The sequence below is a fragment of the Vicugna pacos genome, chromosome 3, assembly GCF_048564905.1.
Source record: "Vicugna pacos chromosome 3, VicPac4, whole genome shotgun sequence".
NCBI lineage: Eukaryota > Metazoa > Chordata > Mammalia > Artiodactyla > Camelidae > Vicugna > Vicugna pacos.
The window spans coordinates 106,828,175-106,848,922 of NC_132989.1; the positions used below are offsets into that span (position 1 = coordinate 106,828,175).

The window sequence follows — 20,748 nt, forward strand, 5'->3', positions numbered from 1 at the left end:
TCAGTGAGAAGAAGATCTTGATATGATAATTAGAAAGTAGCTACTCCCCAAGTGTAGGATCCTGGTCCATCTCACAAAATACAAACATCCATAGCTGCAAAACAAAAACAAAGCACATACACATACACAAAACCAAAGACACAAAAGCAATGGATTCATACTAAACTTTATACAAGGAATAAAGACTCAGTAGAGAGCAATCTAGGCCATTAATTATAATAAAGGCACTCTCTTTATTATGCTGGGCAAGAGTGACTTTATATCCATCCTTCTCTTTATGAGTGTCATTATAGTCTTGACTCGCCAACCCAGACCCTTCTACGAACACCATGTGTTCAACTACCCATCAGTCTTTTTCGCAGAGATAGCTCTCAAGCACATAAAAGTCAATATAGCCTTGAATTAACACTCTCTTCATTGATCTTTATCTTACACTTCCAATCTTGTAGAGGGATTCCCCACTGACCCAAGCCCTTAAGCCAGGTGCCTTCATGCCATTTGAATCACTTCTTTTCCCTCACACCCCACTTCCAATCAGACACCTCATCCTTAGAAATGTGCTCCAAAGTGCCTCACCTCATTCTTTTCTTCATTTCGTGTCTACTTAACCTTCCAGTGGTTCCCTATCTCATTTATGACCCAAGTCAAAAGCACTACAGTAATTTACATGCCTGTCAATGACGTGGTCTGTCATTCTGATCTCATCCCCTCTTCTTCATCTTCTTTTTGCTTTAGACATGCTGGCCTCACAGCTTTCCCTCAAACAACCTAGAAAGTAGCCACATTAAAGCATTTGCAGTTGTGACTCTTTTGGCCTGGAACTTTTCCCTCTCACCTCTTTCAAATCCATTTAATGCTAGCTGTTACTGATGTGCTTGTAAATATTTAACAACCACAAATATATAAGCATGTGTATAAGTGTGTATATATATATATATGTATATGTATATATATATATATGCATATGTATATATATATATATTTGTTTATTGTAAATTTTACTGATGTAATTGATGTGTAGCACCCAAATTTACAAACGATTATAAATTATGCATCACTCTTTTTTATAAATTCCGTATAGCCTATTGATTCTTGCAGAATGCCTGCATTGATTTTTGCCAAACTCCTGCATCCACACACAACTCATTGTTGCAATCCAATGAATATCGACAAAAATCCTACTGCAAATAAATGCTTGATTACTGTCTGATTCAGCAAAGAAGTTGCTCAGGTCATTGACAAATGAGTTTAGCTCTGGCTTAGGTGTCAGTTGATATTTTTGCTTACATTAACATGTAGATAAAAGGTGTTTGTACAACTTTAGTTTCTCATCAGTTATATGAGCCACCATTTTCCTGCTAAGTTGAATAGTTTATATTAGAATATTTCTTCAAATCTTGTGTTATTCACATCTAAAGGCTACACATTTGATTTTAATATGCTTTAATTATGCTTTTTCCTTTTCTTTCTCAAGTCTAGACAATCACTAACTCAATGAATTAAGCCTGGATTTAATCAACATTTTCTGAATTTCGTTGTGAAAGTATTTCCATTGCCAATGACTTTCAAGTTGCCAATATGACACCTCTGGATGTATAGTTGGGAAAGGATGAGTAGGCGTACATAATTTTATAGCATTTCCACCACACAGATAAAATAGACACAAATAACATCAAGAGTATAATTAACAGTAAAATACAGTAATTCAACTTAGAGAGTAATGAGTTTTCAGATTTTTTGTTTTCTAAGATACGATGTTGAATTGTAAATTTATATAATTTAATCAATAGCAATGACTACATTTTTTAAGTAGCTGCCTAAAATCTTGAGATTTTAACAATCAACTCTTGTGAGCCAGAACTAGCTAACTCCAACACCCACTAGTACAGTCCTAGTTAAAACTAGGTCCCACTATTACAGTTCTAGTTAAACCTGTAAGCCCAAACCAAGTGCTTCATTCCCCCCCAGCTTGAATTAACACCATCTAATCTACATATAACGCAGGTAATTATCCTCCTTTTTATTCTCCCTGATCTGCCCTCTCTAGAATGTATGCTTCGTGAGGTCAGTGATTTTTCTGTCCCAGGACAGTTTCTGGATTTTTCTGGGCACTCTAACTACTAGCTGAAAGAATGAATGACTCTTTACATCTCACATGATAAAGGAATTCAAAGCCACTCTTCCTGATCATACACTTGTATAATCTCTATTCTTTGATTGATCTTTCAGACTGCCCACACAAAAGTCTTTCTCTGCTTCCATCTTTTCTGTGGCATTGTGTTCTTTCACATATTTCACAATCCTTTCTTTGGTCAAACTGACATGATTTTACCTAAAAGAGTTTCTATAATGAAGGCTCAAAGAAAAGCCTCACATATTCAACATATATCCATATTTTCTTGGTGCAATTTATTTTTCTTCTTAGTGTCATGGGTTGAATTGTACCTCCTACCCCCAAATTCACATGTTGAATTCCTAACCCCCAGTACCTCAGAACATGACCTAATTTGAAGACAGGGTCTTTGCAGAGGTAAATCAAGTTGAAGTGGATTCAGAGTGAGCCATAATATAATTTGACTGGTGTCCTTATAAAATAGGAAATTTGAGCATAGAGCTATCACAGAGGAAAGATGATTTGAAGATAGAGGGAGGATGCCATGTGAGTATGGAAATCGTCATCTATAAGCCAAGGAGGGGGGCCTGGAACAGATCCACTCCTCACAGCCCACAGAAGGAGCTGACCATGCCAAAATCTTGCTTTCAGACTCTTAGCTTCCAGAATTGAGAGACAAATTTTGGGTTTTACACAGCCCCATTTGTGGTACTGTGTTACAGCAACACTACCAACTAATATCTTCAATATCCAAAGGAAATACATTAAATTTAGTAACTTATTTTATATCCATTTTAGTTTATGATGCTACAATGCACTTCTGTGGGTTTTTTGCGGCTTCCTTTATTCAATTTTCACTGAAGAAAATTCTGGGTCGGGGATTGTTTTAGCAATGAGGGCACAGCAACGAAAACACCACAAACGAAACTGGCCTCGTGGAGCTTTTATTCCAGTGGGAAAGGACCAGCAATTGTCAAAATTAATAAGTAAATGAGTATAATGACAATAAGCAAATCAGTGGGATGACAATCCAAAACATCAGAGAGTAAAACTGAGAGAGATCGGAAAAGCGAAGTCTTTGGGAGAGTTACAAACAGTAGACTGTGGGCAGTTTGCTGCTGATGAGATGAGAGCAGACATAATCCATTGGATTTGGCAATAGGAGAAGTATTGAAGGGAAGAGCACGTGAGCATTTTTAGTGCAGACCACAGCTTCACTGGAGGGGCTTGAAATGACCTAGGATCGCTGTGAGGTAGATGCAAATGCCCATCCCCTGTAAGGAAGGACTTGCAGCCCCGCATGGGAAGTACGGGCAGCACCCGACTCCCGAGTCTCCTTCAAGATCTGTCTCAGGTGCTGATACACAGCTTGCTGAAGTCACGTCATTTCTGGGATAACCCTCATCCAGTGACTGAGTGTGGTGGACACTCAGGCAGCCTGTGTATCCCTGCGGCATTAGCCTCATCTTTGTTAGACCTGCGTCCCTGACAATATCTTCCTCTGGTCACCCATGCTCCGCCCCTCCTTTACATTTGCTCCCTGATAAATACCCTGCACCGAAATCTTTGCCTCAGCCGCAGGAACAACTTCATACAGTATATAGACAACTCTTTTTTTTTTTTTTCTGAGATTTGTCAACAAGAAATGCAGAATTACAAGGGACTGTACATTTTTCATTTTTTAGATGACAGGTACCCACAGCATGTGTTAGGCAAAGATTAAGGAGATGCTAACTTTAGTCACGACACAGAGAGAGATCTAAGAATTCCTATGCCTGTTAGCTTTTACTGTTAATCTATCTGTTTATGATCACTGGAGAAACAAAGTGAAAATTAACATTTGGATGCAACTTTCTATTTTAGCTGTCTGATTTTGCTATTTGGTGGTTCACATTTCTATCCAACATATGCAAGATAAAACTTTTGAATTTTTCTATCATGGAGTAGATTTTCAATAAATCTGTTTTTTTTTTAACACAAATTCCTTTTTTGAGCAACACATTAAATTATTCAGTATTCTCAGTAATCAAGAAAATGACCTATTTCGGTTTCCAATCATTCCTTCTTTTCCCCTGGTTGCAATGTAACCCATCAACAATATGTTACTTCATAAATCCAAATATTAGGAAACCACAGTAAAATTGTACAGCTTGGTAGAATAAAACTGTTCTTTGATGTGTGCTCCTTAGTTACTTTTTTCTTTCTCAGAAATCCTCTTCTACAAAAATGTTCAGACACTGATTAAAAGCCCCGTTTTACAAAATCACATAAGAGTAGTTCTTTCAGACTCATCTTTCCAGTGAGAAGGACTTTCTATTCATTGTTCCTCAAAGGATCAAAATCTGTATGTTGATAGATTCAGCTTCTGTGCATCAGGTTGTCAAACAGGGATGGATCCTATGCTATTCTTCTGTCACACAGTGAAAGCAGCATTTTACATTTATATAAGTCAACAAGCACTTGAATGTCTTGTAAATAGCATTTAACTTAGAATAGAGCAATCTTCTATGTTGTATATTCTGTTATTACCACTTAGTTGCTAGTTAAGAAGGGTACCAGATTATTAATTTATGCAATACTTATACTCAGTAAATGCTAAGAGGGCACCCAAGCTACTATGATTGCTCACCTGAACCATTCAGAGTGTGGACAGATAAGGCTTTAACACATGAGTAAACCTCTCTCCCAGGAATAAGACCCTATCTATAAAACTTCCATGTTTCTTTGAGCCGCTTAATGTTCCTGCTACTTAATGCGACATGCCACTGTGCTTGTAAGGGATATTCACAATTAGTTTCCCTGTTCACATGGTTTCACTACTGCCTCTCCGTGATACTGGAGCCACAATGGACACTCATTAAGTAATAATACATTTATCTGTAAGTTATCTAATGGCTATCAGACATCTATAATTGAATTGTTTACTGGTCAAGTGTATACAGCCAGCATAATATCCCCCTCCAAATACTGTCAAACATGTTAATCTCTTATCATTTTTAAAGTTTCCAGTAAAATCTAGGGAGAATCATAAATAATTGACTTTGTGATGTTTCCACTTTAGACTGGCCTTTGTACATGAGAGGCTTCTTGAAAGCCTAAAAACTACTTTACCATATTTTTCAATTATGTTTGTACTTTTCTTATGTTGCTCCTTGAATGTACCATGGTCATCCTGGCTACATTCAATTTCTTATTCTCAGAAACTTGATAGCCACTTGAATTCTCCACAGATGCCCTTAAGGATTCAATGTTAAATTATGTGCCAAGGGAAATGCAACTCATATTGTATGTATACCCTTGAAATCTTACAGATAATTTTACAGATTGTTCATATGAGTTTGTTTCAGTACTACTATTTGTTATGTAGCATATAAAACATGTGTAGATAATATATATGCATATTTACGTATCCACAGTTATAGCATGCCTATTGTGATATGTAGCTTATTGCATATGGCAATGTCTTCTCTGATTATTAGAGTATGATACAATGTGTTGTAAAATAAAATAATACTCCAAAAGAAAAATAGAACTTTCTTTTAAAAAATCAAGAAAGCAGATGACACAATAAGTAAATTGGTATTACAGGAGAAATTATCAATTTTGAGTTACTTATGGGCCTATGTTGTCAACTATACCATTACTAATAAAACTGGATGTTCATTAGTATACACATATTTTATAAGGGAATGTTTTGGTATTTTTTCTTAATTAAATGGCTTTAAATAAAATTGTCTCAACAACAAATATTCCAAATATTTTTGATACAGTCATATTAAAGACCCTTTCTTAAATAGCAGCTGCAACCAAAAAAATCCTATATAAAAGCATTTTACGTTTTTAAATTCATTTTAACCATCATAAGAAAAAAATTAAAGAGAAAAAATAAATTGCAAAAAAAATAAGAAGTAGAATACAGAGACATATAGCAATATTTAAGCAATGCATAATATATCTACATGGTAAACTTAATATTTCTTTTTTGTTGTTTATATTTTGAGTCTATCAGGTTTCTATAAACCACATGAATGTGCTATTTTGGAAAAATTATACTTGACTATTTCTAGATTTCTAGATTTCTTTTTTTATTATTAGTTTATTATTGTTTTCTAAGAAAATACACTTATATTTAAGATACAGTGTGTCTGCATTCAATATCTTATAATAAAATATTTTATCTGATATAACATTTGAAATTACATTTCTAATTATCTTGATTAAAAAGATCTCATAAATATCACATATAATTTTTTTATTCCCTGTAGAGTGCAAATTTCCAGATGATAAGAGTCTTGATTTCAGTGTTTACAGGAAGTTGTATTCCCTGTGTTGATTACACATCAATTATACAAAGGTCAATTTTATCTTCCCTCTTCTGTTTATTACCTGAACTCATGAAATATATATACATGTACTATAGCTGTAGTATTTGAGGTGTATGTGTTTCTGTATATGCACTCCAGCTCTGGAGAGAAGGGTAGGATGGAAGTAGAGAGGTAGGGGGAGAGGGAGGGGAGGGGAAGGGGAAGGGGAAGGGGAAGGAGGCAGAAGAGAAGACAGTATTTAGGAAATATATAGCCTTGATTTAATGGTGTTAGAGGTAGTATAGAAAGCAAACCATCATTTACTTCTCGGAGAGGAAAAAAAGTATGTGTTTAAATGTATGTTGTGTATGTGTGTATATATATATGCTTGTATAAAGTGTGTATTTGTGTATGCATGTGTATCTGTATATATGTACATGTGCATATTTATCTGTATGTGTGTGTGTTTGTGTGTGTATTCTAAATTTGAATGCCATTGCAATTGACCCAAACCCAGAACTTTCAAAACCACAGTGATTTTGGAAGCCAAGAAGTTGGGGTTATCTGGGCAATTTCTTGAGCCCTGTGGCATTAGCTTGGTTACTTGATAGCATTCTGCTGACACCTGGACTCATTCAAAGCTGAATCCACTCATATGCCCAGTGCCTCAGTGGGAAGAGCTGAGAAACTGGGCTCAGAGGTATCCCTAACCCTTTTCATCTCAGGGCATCTCTGTGTGCTTTCTGTAGCAGGGGAGCTGGAGCTCTTACCTGAAGGCTCTGAGCTCATGTATACCAAGGTTGAAGCTTACAATCCTCTTAAGTCCAGGGCAGAAATTGCCATAATGTCACTTCCACTATACTGCATTGGTCAAAGCAGGCATAGGGCAACTGTTGTTAATGGTATTGGTATTTGACACCCTGCAAAAAGACCATAAATGGCTAATGGCCACTTGGAGCAAAATGATTCTTTGGTTTCTAAGTTTCTCACTCTTTCTCCTGTTGGACAAAAGGCTTAATCCTCATCTTTTGGAGTCAGATCTTTCAGTTACTCAGGGTTTTCCACCATCTTTCTGACATCTCCTTGATTATACTCAGAATTTTGATTCCAAGGCTATTAAAACCCAAATTAGACAAGAGAGATGGAGACTGCTTCTGAAGCCACATTGACAAGATGCAGACATTCTTCCAGAATCTATTTCAGGCTCTTCTGCTGTGTTTTCCTCGATTTACTCGCAAGGAATCAGTAGCTCAGAAGGTAATGATTGTGACAGCAGACTCTGAATTCTAACTGCATAGACTGAATACTGGTTCTATCATACGTATCTGTCCTTGAGCAATCTTCCTAACCCTTTTGTTCTTGCATTCCCTCTTGGATAATATGAATAACTTCCACAGGCAGTCAGTGTGAGAAATTAGTATGATAATTAGCATAAAGCATTCTTCTTAATTCTTAATAGAGACTTAATAACTGTCATCATCATCATCACCAGTGAAATTTCGCCACCCAGGAAAGCCCTTTTTGAAGTTGATAGTTTATTGTTCTCCATATATAGTGCTGTCTTCATACATTTTTGCTGAATGAAGTAGCTTTACTGAAAGCCTGAAAGTCTGTAGAATATTTGACCTTCACAACTGCCCTGGCAGCCGTATGACTTTATCAGCATGGTTATTAAATATATTGACTAGAAAGACTGATCTTTTGAAATTACAGATCACACTGAAACACTAATAACAGATATAAACAATAAGCAAAATGCAAAAAAAAAAGAAAATACGGAAATAAAACTTCTAAATCAGAAGTATCTTTGATGATACATACACACAACACGTAGTCTTTGAATCTGTCTGATTTATTTCCCCCAATCCATAGAGAAAGTAATACCTGTTTTTATGATAGGGTTTCTCTGTATCTCCTCTTCTTCGTCTTCTTTCTCTCTCTCGCTCGCTTTCTCCCCCCCTCCCCCACCTCCCACCCCCATCTCTCCTGGACAATAGTTCAAGCCTTACCTATAGGCTCCACAAGGTTCCAAGACTTCATAACTTGAACTGATGTCACTGTGGCATTTAATGTCAGGGAGTTCTCGGTTATATTTCAGCTTTTGCAAATTTCTGGTCTAGAGAGACTTATTTAAATTTTGAGCTTTCTCTCTCATGAATAATATGGGAAAAAATAGGAGCTATGTACCTGAAGGGAGTGCCTGAGTCACCTTCTATAGTCAAAGAATGTGAGTTCTGCATCTTTCTCTCCTCAGCAGAAATAAAATGCTTCACCATCAATTTTAATGGTAGAAAGAGAAAAAAATGTAGAGGAGGAAAAATTGAATCTTCCTACTATAGCATAAAAATGTCAACCTTCATGAATTTATGATTGTTAATTCTGTGAGTCATAGCTTGAAGCTAAATATGTTTTTTTCCTTAAATTCTGGATTGCCAGTGTTTCATATATCTTATTTTTTTCTTTAAAAGTGAAATATATCATAAGCAAAAATATAAATAAAAATCTGACATTTAATCTGTTTTCCACTGAAGCTTTATAAAGTCTCAAATCGGCTAAATGTAGCCGTAGTGGTAACTAACTGTCCAACCACAACCCTGAACACCTGATAAGTAGTGAAATTTGTTCAGTTCTGACTTTCCACCGGGACAGCAAGGGAACTATTCAAACGCTCAGTCACTTGAAGAACAAAACATAGAAATATTTAAGAGATATTAATGAGTACCTAATTTCTTATATTCTTCTACAGTCATTTTCCAATGAAGCTAATTTTATCAGTGTTGCCATGCACATTTTATATGCCTTTATTCATCTCAGATCCGCTTTCCAGGGACTCCCCACTTCTCTATTCATCTATATATCATCCATATCCTACAAACATGTCATTTGCCCATAAAGTACTCCTTGGTCATGCTCATGCATTGTGATAACTATGCCCTTTGAAGTCTGGGTTCTGTCTGCCATTTAATTAAATGTTTTCCATATTACTTAACTTTTCATAGTTGCATATGTATTTCCCTGCCAGGAAACACTTCAGTCATGATATTTTAAAGTCATAAGTTCTAGCCTATGTGTCTCTGTATCCCACATTTTAAACAGAGCAGAAACACATGTACTCAATATACATTGGATTGGTGATGAAGAACAAAAAGAGATTTCTGAAACTGTGATGATGATGGAAACATATAGATTCCATGTCTGAATGTTTTTGCTTTCAGTGTAGACAGGAATTTATGGAAGCCAAATTGTCTTTACAGAGTCCATTGGGAAAATTCATAATGCATGGCTGAATAGAAATAGCATGCAATATACTAAATGTTGAACCAAATAGCAATTTAATAGCTAACATAAAGAACACAAGCAGGCAGTTGGAAAGGTGAATCATTACTGCCAAGATGTCAAATGTCATTGTATGGAAAATGGTTAATGAAACTTTGAAACATTTCTAAACCTCTCAATGTTCATATTAATTATTTTAAATAAACAGATCCTCCAATGAAATATGAGCATCTGGAGGCCAGATGTCAAATGTTCTCAACTCTGGGTGGATATCTCAGGTTGAACTATTCATGAGAATCACGGAAGGGGCTTGTTACAAATACTGATGCTGGCCCACAGCCCCAGATTCTGATTCAGTAGGTCTAAGATGGTGTCCTTGAAGCTGCATGATACGTGTCAATCCACGTAATTTTGTTATTAGGTGGCCCTTGTTCCCCTTTAGAGAAACACTGGGACTCCAGTGCATTTTAATAGATATTACATAATAAAATAGTAGACTTTAAATAACTGAATGAGCAGTTGAGCAAATTTAGAAGCAAGATAAGCAACTGAGCCAAAATTAGTTATGTGTACCTAAGACATGGAAAAAAACTTACTGGTTCCTCTTATAAATGCATATGTGTACCTTGAAGGTGTTTGTAAGAATTTGAATGCCATATTTTATTGCTTATTTGTTTCAGCCTTTTAGGGATTTTATTTCGCAATCTTCTGTGGTATTATCTAATAAACTAGATTTATACATTTCCATCTTAAATTCTTTTTAGTGGGTAAAAATACAGGAAAGCATTTTGGAGGATCTAGTGCTTTATATGACTATTATCAGTCAGGGAACAAAAACATATGGCGGTCTGGTGAGTCAGGTTCAACGAGTAATGTTTACAACTCTGAATGAGTTTTCAAATGTTATGAACTTGTATTCAGCAGAGAGTAATTCCCAGTTACCAATCCCTATATATCAAGGTGATTGGGGAGCAGTAGTCAGAAGGTAATTTGCAGGCAGTGGGGCACCTACAATCGTTTACCAGAAAAGTAGTAAGAAACAAAACAAAATGATACAAGGGTAATCACATCCTGTTGATTCAACCCAGTACCACAGGAGAATAAGAGGCAACAATTCTCATTAAAAATTTTGAAGTAAACATTGCTAGTGAAGCATATCAGACAAACATTCAGAATATGCCATTACTAGTTTCCTGGCAAACATTGAAAAGCGGAGAGTTTTCTTTATTTTTAAACAAACAAACAATGCAACAGTTTATGGTGATTAATTTGGCTGCTTTGTATCTTTTTCTTTGCAAATTTACTTAATGAAAAGGCCACGTGGTAAGTCTTTATTATGTTTATGTAGAAGACAGAAATAAGTTATATTAAAATTAGCAGGTACATAGATACATGGCAGAAAAAGCCAAACAAACAAAAAAGCATCACTTCTTACTTGAACTGTGTAAGTATAGTTTATCCTAGTCTTGTACATGAGTTTAGGCTTCATCGTTTTGAAAAATATCTATTATTATTGCATATTATTTATTGCCTGTGTGCATGTGTGTATCCCCGTACATGCATTTATAGACATGACAAGATGGAGATAAAAAGTGAATAAATGTACACATTCATAATGGCAGGATTTCATCTTTCTAATTGTAGTCAAAGTATGGTCTTGACCCACTTGCACTGAAATCATCTGTAGTAGTTATGGAGGCTGGGGAGTCATCCAGAGGATGCTAATGTCAGTTGACCGGCAAGCTGGAGCCAGGCCATCAGAGGCTCCTCACCCCCTCCTCTGTCCTTGTAATGTGTGTTCTGTCCACATTTCCCACAGTGGGAGCTACTTTGAAGGATTCAGTCTTGAGAGAGTAAGGTTTCAGGACACAAGATTAATATATAAAAGTCAATCTCTTTCCTATATACCAGCAATGAACAAGTGGATTTTGATTTAAAAACAGTACCATTTAGATAGCTTCCTCTATATAAATCTAACAAAAGGGGTACAAAATCTATATGAGGAAAACAACAAAACACTCATGAAATAAACAAATAAGAACTAAATAAAGGGAGATGTATTTCATGTTTATATCATGATAGGAAGACTCAATATTGTCAAGATGTCACTTCTTCCAGACTTTATCTGTAGATTCAATGGAATATCAGTCAAAATCACAGAAAGTTATTTTGTGGGTATTGACAAACTAGTTTTAAAGTTTATATGTAGAGGCAAAGAACCAGAATAGATAGCACAATATTCAAGGAGAAAAACAAATTAAGAAGACTGACAGTACCCTACTTCAAGATTTACTACAAAGATATAGTAACCAAGACAGTGTGGCATTGATGAAAGAATAGACAAAAATACTGATGGAACAGATTAGAAAGCCCATAAACAATTCCTCATACGTGTAGTCAGCTGACCTTTGATGAAACAGCAAATGTAATACAACAGAGAAAAATGTGTCATTTTTAAACAAATGGTGCTGGAACAAATTGAGATCCATGTGCAAAAAATGACACATATTTTTAATGTGTATCAAGATATTACACCCTTATCAAAAAGGAACTCATAAGGTATCACAGACCCAAATATAAAATACAAAACTAAAAAATTACTAGGAGGTAACAGAAGAAATCCTAGATGTTCTTGGATATGACTGTAACATTTTAGATAACAACACCAAAGTCATGATTCATGAAATAATTGATAATCTGAATTTTTAAATAATTGAAAACTTCTATACTGTGAAAAACCCTGTCAAGAGAATAAGAAGACAAGTCATAGCCTTAGAGAATATATTTGCAAAAGACATACCTGATAAAGGACTGTTACCTAAAATATACAAATAACCCTTAAAACTCAACAATAAGAAAACAAATAACCTGATTTAAAAATGGATCTTACAGACATCTCACCAAATAAGACATACATATGGAAATAAGCATATGAAAAAATTTTCCAACATCATGTGCCTTTTAAAACAACAGTGGTAGAGTGCATGCTTAACATGTACAAGGTCCTGGGTTCAATCCCCACTATCTCCATTGGGAAAAAAAAAGAATAAAAATAAATGCTTATTAAAAAATAATAAAAACAACAGTGAGATACCACTACGCACCTGATAGAATAGCCAAAATCTGAATACTGACAGCACCAAAAGCTAACAAAGATGTGGAGCAACAGAACTCTTTCATGATTGGTTGGAGTGAAAATGGTACGACCATTTTCGAAGACAGTTTGACAGTTTCTTACAAGACATACTCTTAGTATAAGATCCAGCAATCACATTCATTGGTATTTACTTAAAGAAGTTTTATGTCCACACTAAAACCTGCACATGGATGTTTATACATTTATTCATAATCATAAAATCTTGGAAATAACCAAGATGTCCTTCAGCAGGTGAATGAATAAACAAACTGTGGCACATCCAAATAAAGGAATATTATTCAGCACTAAAAGGAAATGAGCTATCAAGCCATAAAAAGACATGGAGGATCCTTAAGTGCCTATTGCTAGTTGAAGAAGCCTATCTGAAAAAACTACACACTGTAGGATTCCAATTGTATGACATTCCGGAAAAGGCAAAATTATGGAGACAGTAAAAAGTCAGTATAAATCAAGGGTTGAGGGGAAGCAAGGTTGAAACACTGGAGCAGTGAGAATTTTTAGGGGAGTTAAATTATTCTGTGTGATACGGTAATGATGGATATATGCCATAATACACGTGTCCAAACCCATGGAATGTATACCATCAAGAGTGATCCTACTGTAAATTATGTACTTTGGGTGATCATGATGTGTTAGTGTGGGGTCATCAGCTGTAACAAATGCATCACTCTGATGCAGAATGGTGATCGTGGGGGAAGTTGTATGTGTCAGGGCAAGGAATGTACATGGCAACTGCACTTTCTTCATTTTGCTGAGGATCTAAAACTGCTCTAAGAAATAAAGTCAAAAAGAACCAAAAATGTGCATCAGCTGTGTTCTAAGCTACCCCACTTATAAACATCTGGGCTACATTTGACAATTGTATATGGGGATCGTGTTGCTTTGGCGATTTGACTGAACATTCCCCAGTTACCTATGTGCCCTCAGGGGAAGTCAAAGCTAAGCACATGCAGCTGGGCCATTCTCAAGAGAACTGAGAGTTAAAACGATTCCTTAGACAATCATTTATGAGAAAGATGTTTCCATTCTGAGTATGCTCTTTTCTTTACGTAAATAAATTTTGTTGACAAGTTTTTTTTCTTTTCCCTTCCCATTTTGTGTCAGAGTAGCTGTATTACCAAAGAAGCGAGGTAATGGCAATGCAGTGACATTATTGAGGTCCATGATGTAAAACAGAGGTTGTTCCCTCTTCAGTGATCCTCTTCAAATGAATAACTTTCAAGTTGTATACAAGAAATATTTATCGTTCACATTTTAATAATAGATTTTATTTTTATAGGTTTATATTTGGCACATAGCACTGTCGGGATTTCATTATAAAACATCCTGGACAATAATCTCATACAGAGTCAGGTCCCATGTATAGTGTAGTCTTCTTAGAGTGACATCTTTATTTTTTAAAATATATTAGAAAGTATATATTTCTTTCACAAAATATTTTTTATACATTCTTAGCTTGTTCCTTCCTGCATTAATTTAACTTTTTCTTATCATATGTGTTAAAGCATCGTTCTTTTTAATAAGGATGCTTGAGGCTTTTTCATGTGCATGAATTAGATGAATCATTTATTATACTATTATAATTTTTTTGATAAGAGTAATTTTCATTCCTATTTTGCTTCAGGAAAATTCTCCTGAACTCCCTCAATTATATGTTTACAAGTTTTGAAAGTCAGGGAATTTCTTTTCCTGGTGCCTGTGTTTCTCCTTTCAAAGTACAAATGCAAACAATTCAGTAAAATATAATAATAATCATATAAGTACTTAAGTGTTTTATATTCAAAACAACTAATTGACTAATCTTTCCACTTTTAAAGACTATTTTTTAACTTGAATATACAACTTTATTGTCTCCCATTATATCAATATATTGCTTGCAAAAATATCTGTTAAACTCTATAGTTGGCAGTTAGTATAACTGTCATCATCCTATGAATCATGCAGCAAAGTAACCAAGTGTGTATTTGATTGAAGCCATTGGCATCTTTCTCAAAAGTGACATGATCCAAATATGTTTAATAAAAGAAAGAAAGGTTGTTGTTTGTTTACATTTGGAATACCAAATATATTTACATTACATTTGTATTACATATAAATACATGTATGATTATTTATTTAAATACTTATGTATAATATAGCTCATCTACGTGAAGACAATTTTTTACTTTATGACATGGATGATAGTCCTTGGGTAAACTTGACCTTGTGGAACATGTGTGTCCATTAAAATGTTTTAATGTAAGGCTCTATTGACAAAACTATCTAATTTATGTATTTGTGTGTTTGTGTGTGTGGTGTGTGTGTTTACCTACATGCACATAACTATATATGGATATTTAACATTTTGTATCTCTTTATTGAATCCGGTAATAATGAATGAGAAAGTGCATTAAATGTCTCTTTTGGCGCTACAAGACAAAGAATGTGACTTTTACATGTAATTTTTGGAATCAATCTCATCACTTTATTTTGCTGATTTACTTAGATCTAGCTCTTATTGTAGTTGTTATTTCCTGACAAAAACAGTTTCTTAGTCTTGATAAATATTCCAATGACTCCTGCCTGTAATCTTTGTTCAAGAGTCTAGACTCCTCCAATGTTTTCCATCATCAAACTTTGACAACCCCGTCAGAAAACTATGTAAATTGTCCCGTAGGAGAAAAATTAACCTCTACTCCAATTGTCTCAGCTGCCATGTGTGAGGAGCACAGGTTGTAAAGTAATCAGGCCATCAGCGTCAGGGGCTTCAAGGCTGCCCCCTAGGGGCCAGTCACCCCCAGGGCCGCAAAGAGATCTATAACCTTAATTTGCGTCTCATAGATTGCTTTGTAAATAAATGTTTCAGTGAGACAGTTTTAATAACAACATTAAGGTATTATTTGTCTCAGAAGCCTGACTTTCTCTCCAAAGCATTCTATTTAAAACGACTTCTCTTAAAATTAAAAAAGAGAGAGAGATATGTCTGTCGCTTTTTTATTCAATCCATACTGATCTGTTTAAAACATGTATTACAGGAGTTATTAGAACTGCCTTACATAATATGGACAGAGAAGCCCGAGAGCACTACTCAGTGGTCATTCAAGCCAAAGACATGGCTGGGCAAGTTGGAGGGCTTTCAGGATCGACCACGGTCAACATCACCCTGACCGATGTCAACGACAACCCCCCAAGGTTTCCTCAGAGTAAGTACCCCTTCCTCCGGATTGGCACTAATCACTACTCATTTATGTAATACAAAATGAAATACAGTTGACCTTTGAACAACACAGACTGGAGCTGCAAGGGCCCACTTATCCATGGATTTTTCTCAATAGTAAGTAGTCCAGTACTACACAGCCAGACCAACATCTGATTGCATCTGTGAATATGGAGGAACCTGGATGCAGAGGGTTGACTATAAGCGATGTGCATTTTGGGATCGCCCAGAGGGTGGACGCTCCTAACCCCTGCGTTGTTCAGAGGTCAACTGTACTTGAATATATAACGTCATGTTACTGTTATCTTAAATGGGAGTATTTTGTTTTGTATGGTCTCCCTTCTAGCCATGAGACTGAAGAAATCACTCCACTTGCTGTCTCCTGAACCTGGTAGACAATTGTCACTGTGTTAAAGATACCTATTTCAATTGGCATCACAGTTAAATATTAAAACTGAGACAGCCATGCTAAGTAATGATGTCCTGCATTTGCTGAAGCAGTTATATGTTACTAAGGAATTCAAATTCTTCTTCTTGGAGAATTCTTATTCAAATTCTTATTCACGGAGTTATTCAAAATACATTCAAAGTACACTTGATGAGGGCATTCCACTCTTGCTTAATAATTGCATATGTAAATTTTGTGACTGAAATTTTTAAAAAATCCTTCAGGTTATGAATGAATACTTTTTACACCACACCCACCCACCCACCCACCCACACACACACACACACACACCATCCAACAAGAAGATACAGCTAATATAATAAAATCTGATCTCAGAGTAGAACATGAACTTGTGAATGAAGAGCACAGACTATTAAACTGTCAAACAATTCAGCGGGGGAAAGGGCGTCGGTTCTGTGTGTTCAGAATGAAATACTGTGTATGACGTCCTCAGAGAGGGAAAGAAACATGTTTGAGTATTTCTAATGTGACAGAAACTATGGGTAACATTTTACAGAATAACCATTAATTCTCATACAAACTCTATAGGGGGACTGTCCCTTATGTCTTTCTTACACATGATGTTTAAAACTGTAATGAAGTAGGCAACGTGGCACCTCGATAAAGGCTCTTCACAAGTCAGCGTGAATGGCCTTACCCAGCCTTATCTCTTAATATTGCTCTCAGGACACTCCACACCTACCTGCCATGGAATACTGCCTCTTCCTAAAGCCTGATAAGAGTTTGCACATCCTTAAATCAGCCCAGAATTCTCCACACTCACATTCCTTTTTTTTTTAAAAGCCCTCTTGTAGGTTTCTCTGAACTCTGTTGCAGAGTTCACTAATCCTTGTTTCCTGTTACGTGGCACTTCCCCGTGCACTTCTGTGCTATATTTATTTCCATAGGTGCATATCTCCCTCTAAGTAAGATTGATGCTTGATTAGTCTCTGTAAGCTTAAATGCTTGGACAGGTGCCTCGCCCTGGAGAAAGGATTACTAAATGAATTTGTAAATGAGTTCAATTTCAATACTCTGTCAAACTCACATTGATGAAGGACCCTTGTTAAAGCCAGGCAAGTCAAATTCATAGTTAGGTAAAACTGCTTTAAAATATTGATTCTAGGTATAAGATTATGTGGCCTGGTTCTTTCATGTGGTTTTTGCTCTGTGAAGAAAGAATGTTTAAAGAAAAGCATAAATCATAGATAAGTCCACCAAATTAAACCATAAACCATAATTAAGTTTTAAGTCATTTTACAAAATTACAGTGTACTCTTTTTTTTGTCATTTATTTCACACAATATGCATATACACATATTTCATTATAAGACAAGTGCAGTCATTTTATAGGGTGAGGAGACCGAAGTCCAAAGAGTTTTTAAAAAGGGAATGAGTGATAACGCTAAACTCAGCTGAATATAAACTTTATTATCACTTGCAACAACAACCTGTCTACCTTTTTTCAATTAGATTCTACCACCACTATTTTTAAGATATATATTAGTATTATAATTTTTATTATGATAGAGTGAAAAAACTCAAGCTTTACACAGTAAGGGCTCAATAATTGTTTGATAATGGTACAAATAGTATCTCCCACATTCTGTCCCTCCTTTTCTACCTAAAAACTGATTTTAAAATTGACAAGTCCGTTATAATTGATTTTAGAAGTCAGTAGAAAATTGTCATGTTGATGAAGAGAGACAAATGTATTCTGAATTGTATTTTGATTGATATAGTGGTATTGTTGAAGCAACAGTTTATAGTGTAACAATGGTTTTACCCAACAAGGACGCAGAATAAATGTACACTCTCTGTGTGAACGCATCACAGCTAACGGGACGTACCTTTCTTCAGTCAGTAGCTGTCCATGCAGAATGACTGGAATGACAGACAACTGTCAACCCTGCCACACTGTAAGATGCTCTTAGTGTTTGGAAACCGAGTTAGTCCACACCTAGAACCTCACACTCTGATTTGTTTAAAAGAGATTTTATTTTTTGCTCATACAACACTAAACATACTGCTGCCTTTGGAATGATTGGGTGTCACCATGACGAGAGTAGCCTACAGTAGAGCATTCTTTAATTTTCCCACAAGCATTATAACTCATCAAATGGCTCGATATCTGGGGGAAACTTTGCAAACTGCTTGGAGGAAGAAACAATACATTATGAGGACTGGTGTTCATGAGGCACCATGAAATGTACAAATCTATATGCAGTTCAATTTATATTAAAATCATATCCCGTCATCAGATAGATCCAGTAGTCTAATCGTTTCTCTTAAGTTTTTTTTGTTTTTGTTTTGTTTTGTTTTGTTACTGATCTCCTAACTTTTTTCCCTCTTTACCTGTGAGAGCCGTGTTACATTCATACTGTGATTGATTGCAGTGTAAACATCTGGCACACAAAACTTTGGAAAACATTCTCTCACAGCATCTTTTACATTCTCTTTTTTCTTTCTTTTATTAGTTTATCCTGGCCTGACAAAGTGAGTCAGCTTGTTACATCGTATATCTTAATTTAAAGCTATCACTGTTATCTTAATTTAAGCTAAATAGGTTTGGAGTAAGCATTCGAGAGTTAGAGGGATCTAGACTGATAATTTGCTTTCCAAAGTCTTTACACTAGGGAGATGCAAGGCAAATAAAGGTCCAGGTGGAAGCAGGCTGCCGTCGGTGTCAGGGAGGCTACAGGGAGAATAGAGGCTGGATGGTACACATCCAACTAAGAGGACAGCGTCTGCTCAGTTCCAGATAATGCCTACATGGGCCCAGGACAGTATTAGGAAAGGGAGCTATGGGTAAGACTTTCAGGGAAAGAGACCAAATCAGCCCATCTATGGCTTGAATCGTTACTCAGAGGACACAAGGGATGCCCAGTTCTTCTTCAGAGAAAAACATCTCAAGGTGTAAATTCCTCAATATTAATCCTTCTATTGAAAGGAATCTACTCTACTTCTTAAGATTCTTACTATTTCCTTCTCTGACTTCAGCTATGGTATAGTTAAGTTATAGTTATTCCTTAATCTTTTTCCTCAGGTAGGTAGAAACTCACTAATGTCTATTATTCTATATAAAGAATATGCATATAAAATCAATATCTCACATGAAAGTTCATAACCCAAACCTTCTATACCCTAGATGAGGGACTTGTAGTTTGAGAATTTCCTTGTAAATAACCTAGTTGGGGAAAGAAGAGGAACCCATGTCAAATAATCACAGTAAAACAGCAGAAACTTGTTTAACAAAACTTCCCCGAAGAGCTTGAAATGATTGCAACATTTTAAGTGATCCAACAACTTTAGTCCACTGGTGACTAGACTTCATAAAGTGCAATGTAATATTAGGGGAATCAAGTCCTAAAAGTTCAATAGATGGCAGTATTTCCCATAATGCTAAGAATTAGAAAACTAACACATTTGGGTACATTTTAATGTTGGTGAGAAAGGAAGTATCACTGATGAAAATGTTGACATTGATGTGATTTTGTTGATAGCACAATATTTTAGAGGAAGGACCATTGTCTTTCATTTATTATTTACATTTTCATGAAAACAAATATAAATAGCATATAATATATTCAGCATTAATATTTTACTTGAAACAGGAATTAAACAAACAAGCAAGCTTCTCCTTTGATCTATCAAAATGTGAAGTGCATGTTTTAATTACCAGTAAGTTGGAGTTTTTCTAGTATACTTTTAAAAAAGGATACCTATATTTTATCATGATTACAGGCATCTTTTGAAACTTTCTGAGAGTTTCTTCAAATGTCAGCATGGACTTAATTTAAACACATCCCTATGCACTTTATAAGAGGGTAAACTTTGCAGCTTCATGGTTAGTTTCCTACATATGTGAATTAGTTCAAGTTTATTCATTATGCCATCACAATATTCTGTATCATACAGAATTTTTGTTTGTCAGCTGCTGAGATATATATTAATGCATCTCACTATGATGCTGTAATTTTTCTGTTTATTAGTTTATTTTGTATTAGTTTTTGTTTTTCTTTGTTGTGTTTGTTTAAGTATAGTTTGAAATCGTATTACTGGATACATACAGATTGAAGGCATGGTATCTATCTCTTAGATTGAAAATATTTCATTGTGAAACATCACACTAATAATAGTCTATAACTTAAAGTCCACTTTGTCTAATATTAATATAACTTACTAGATTTTTTTCTTGTTTTGGTTAATGGTTGGATGGTATGTTTTCCATCATTTTACTTTCAAGTATATTGT

The 20,748-nt window shown here is 35.4% G+C and overlaps 1 protein-coding gene across 1 annotated transcript in view; it reads left to right on the forward strand.

Annotated features, from left to right (window-relative positions):
• CDH18 (cadherin 18) overlaps positions 1–20,748 on the forward strand; it is an 889,079-nt gene that overhangs the window by 759,362 nt on the left and 108,969 nt on the right. Inside the window, exon 6 of the mRNA XM_072958825.1 lies at positions 15,865–16,032. Coding sequence (XP_072814926.1) covers positions 15,865–16,032 — 168 coding nt within the window. The remainder of the gene's footprint in view (positions 1–15,864; positions 16,033–20,748) is intronic.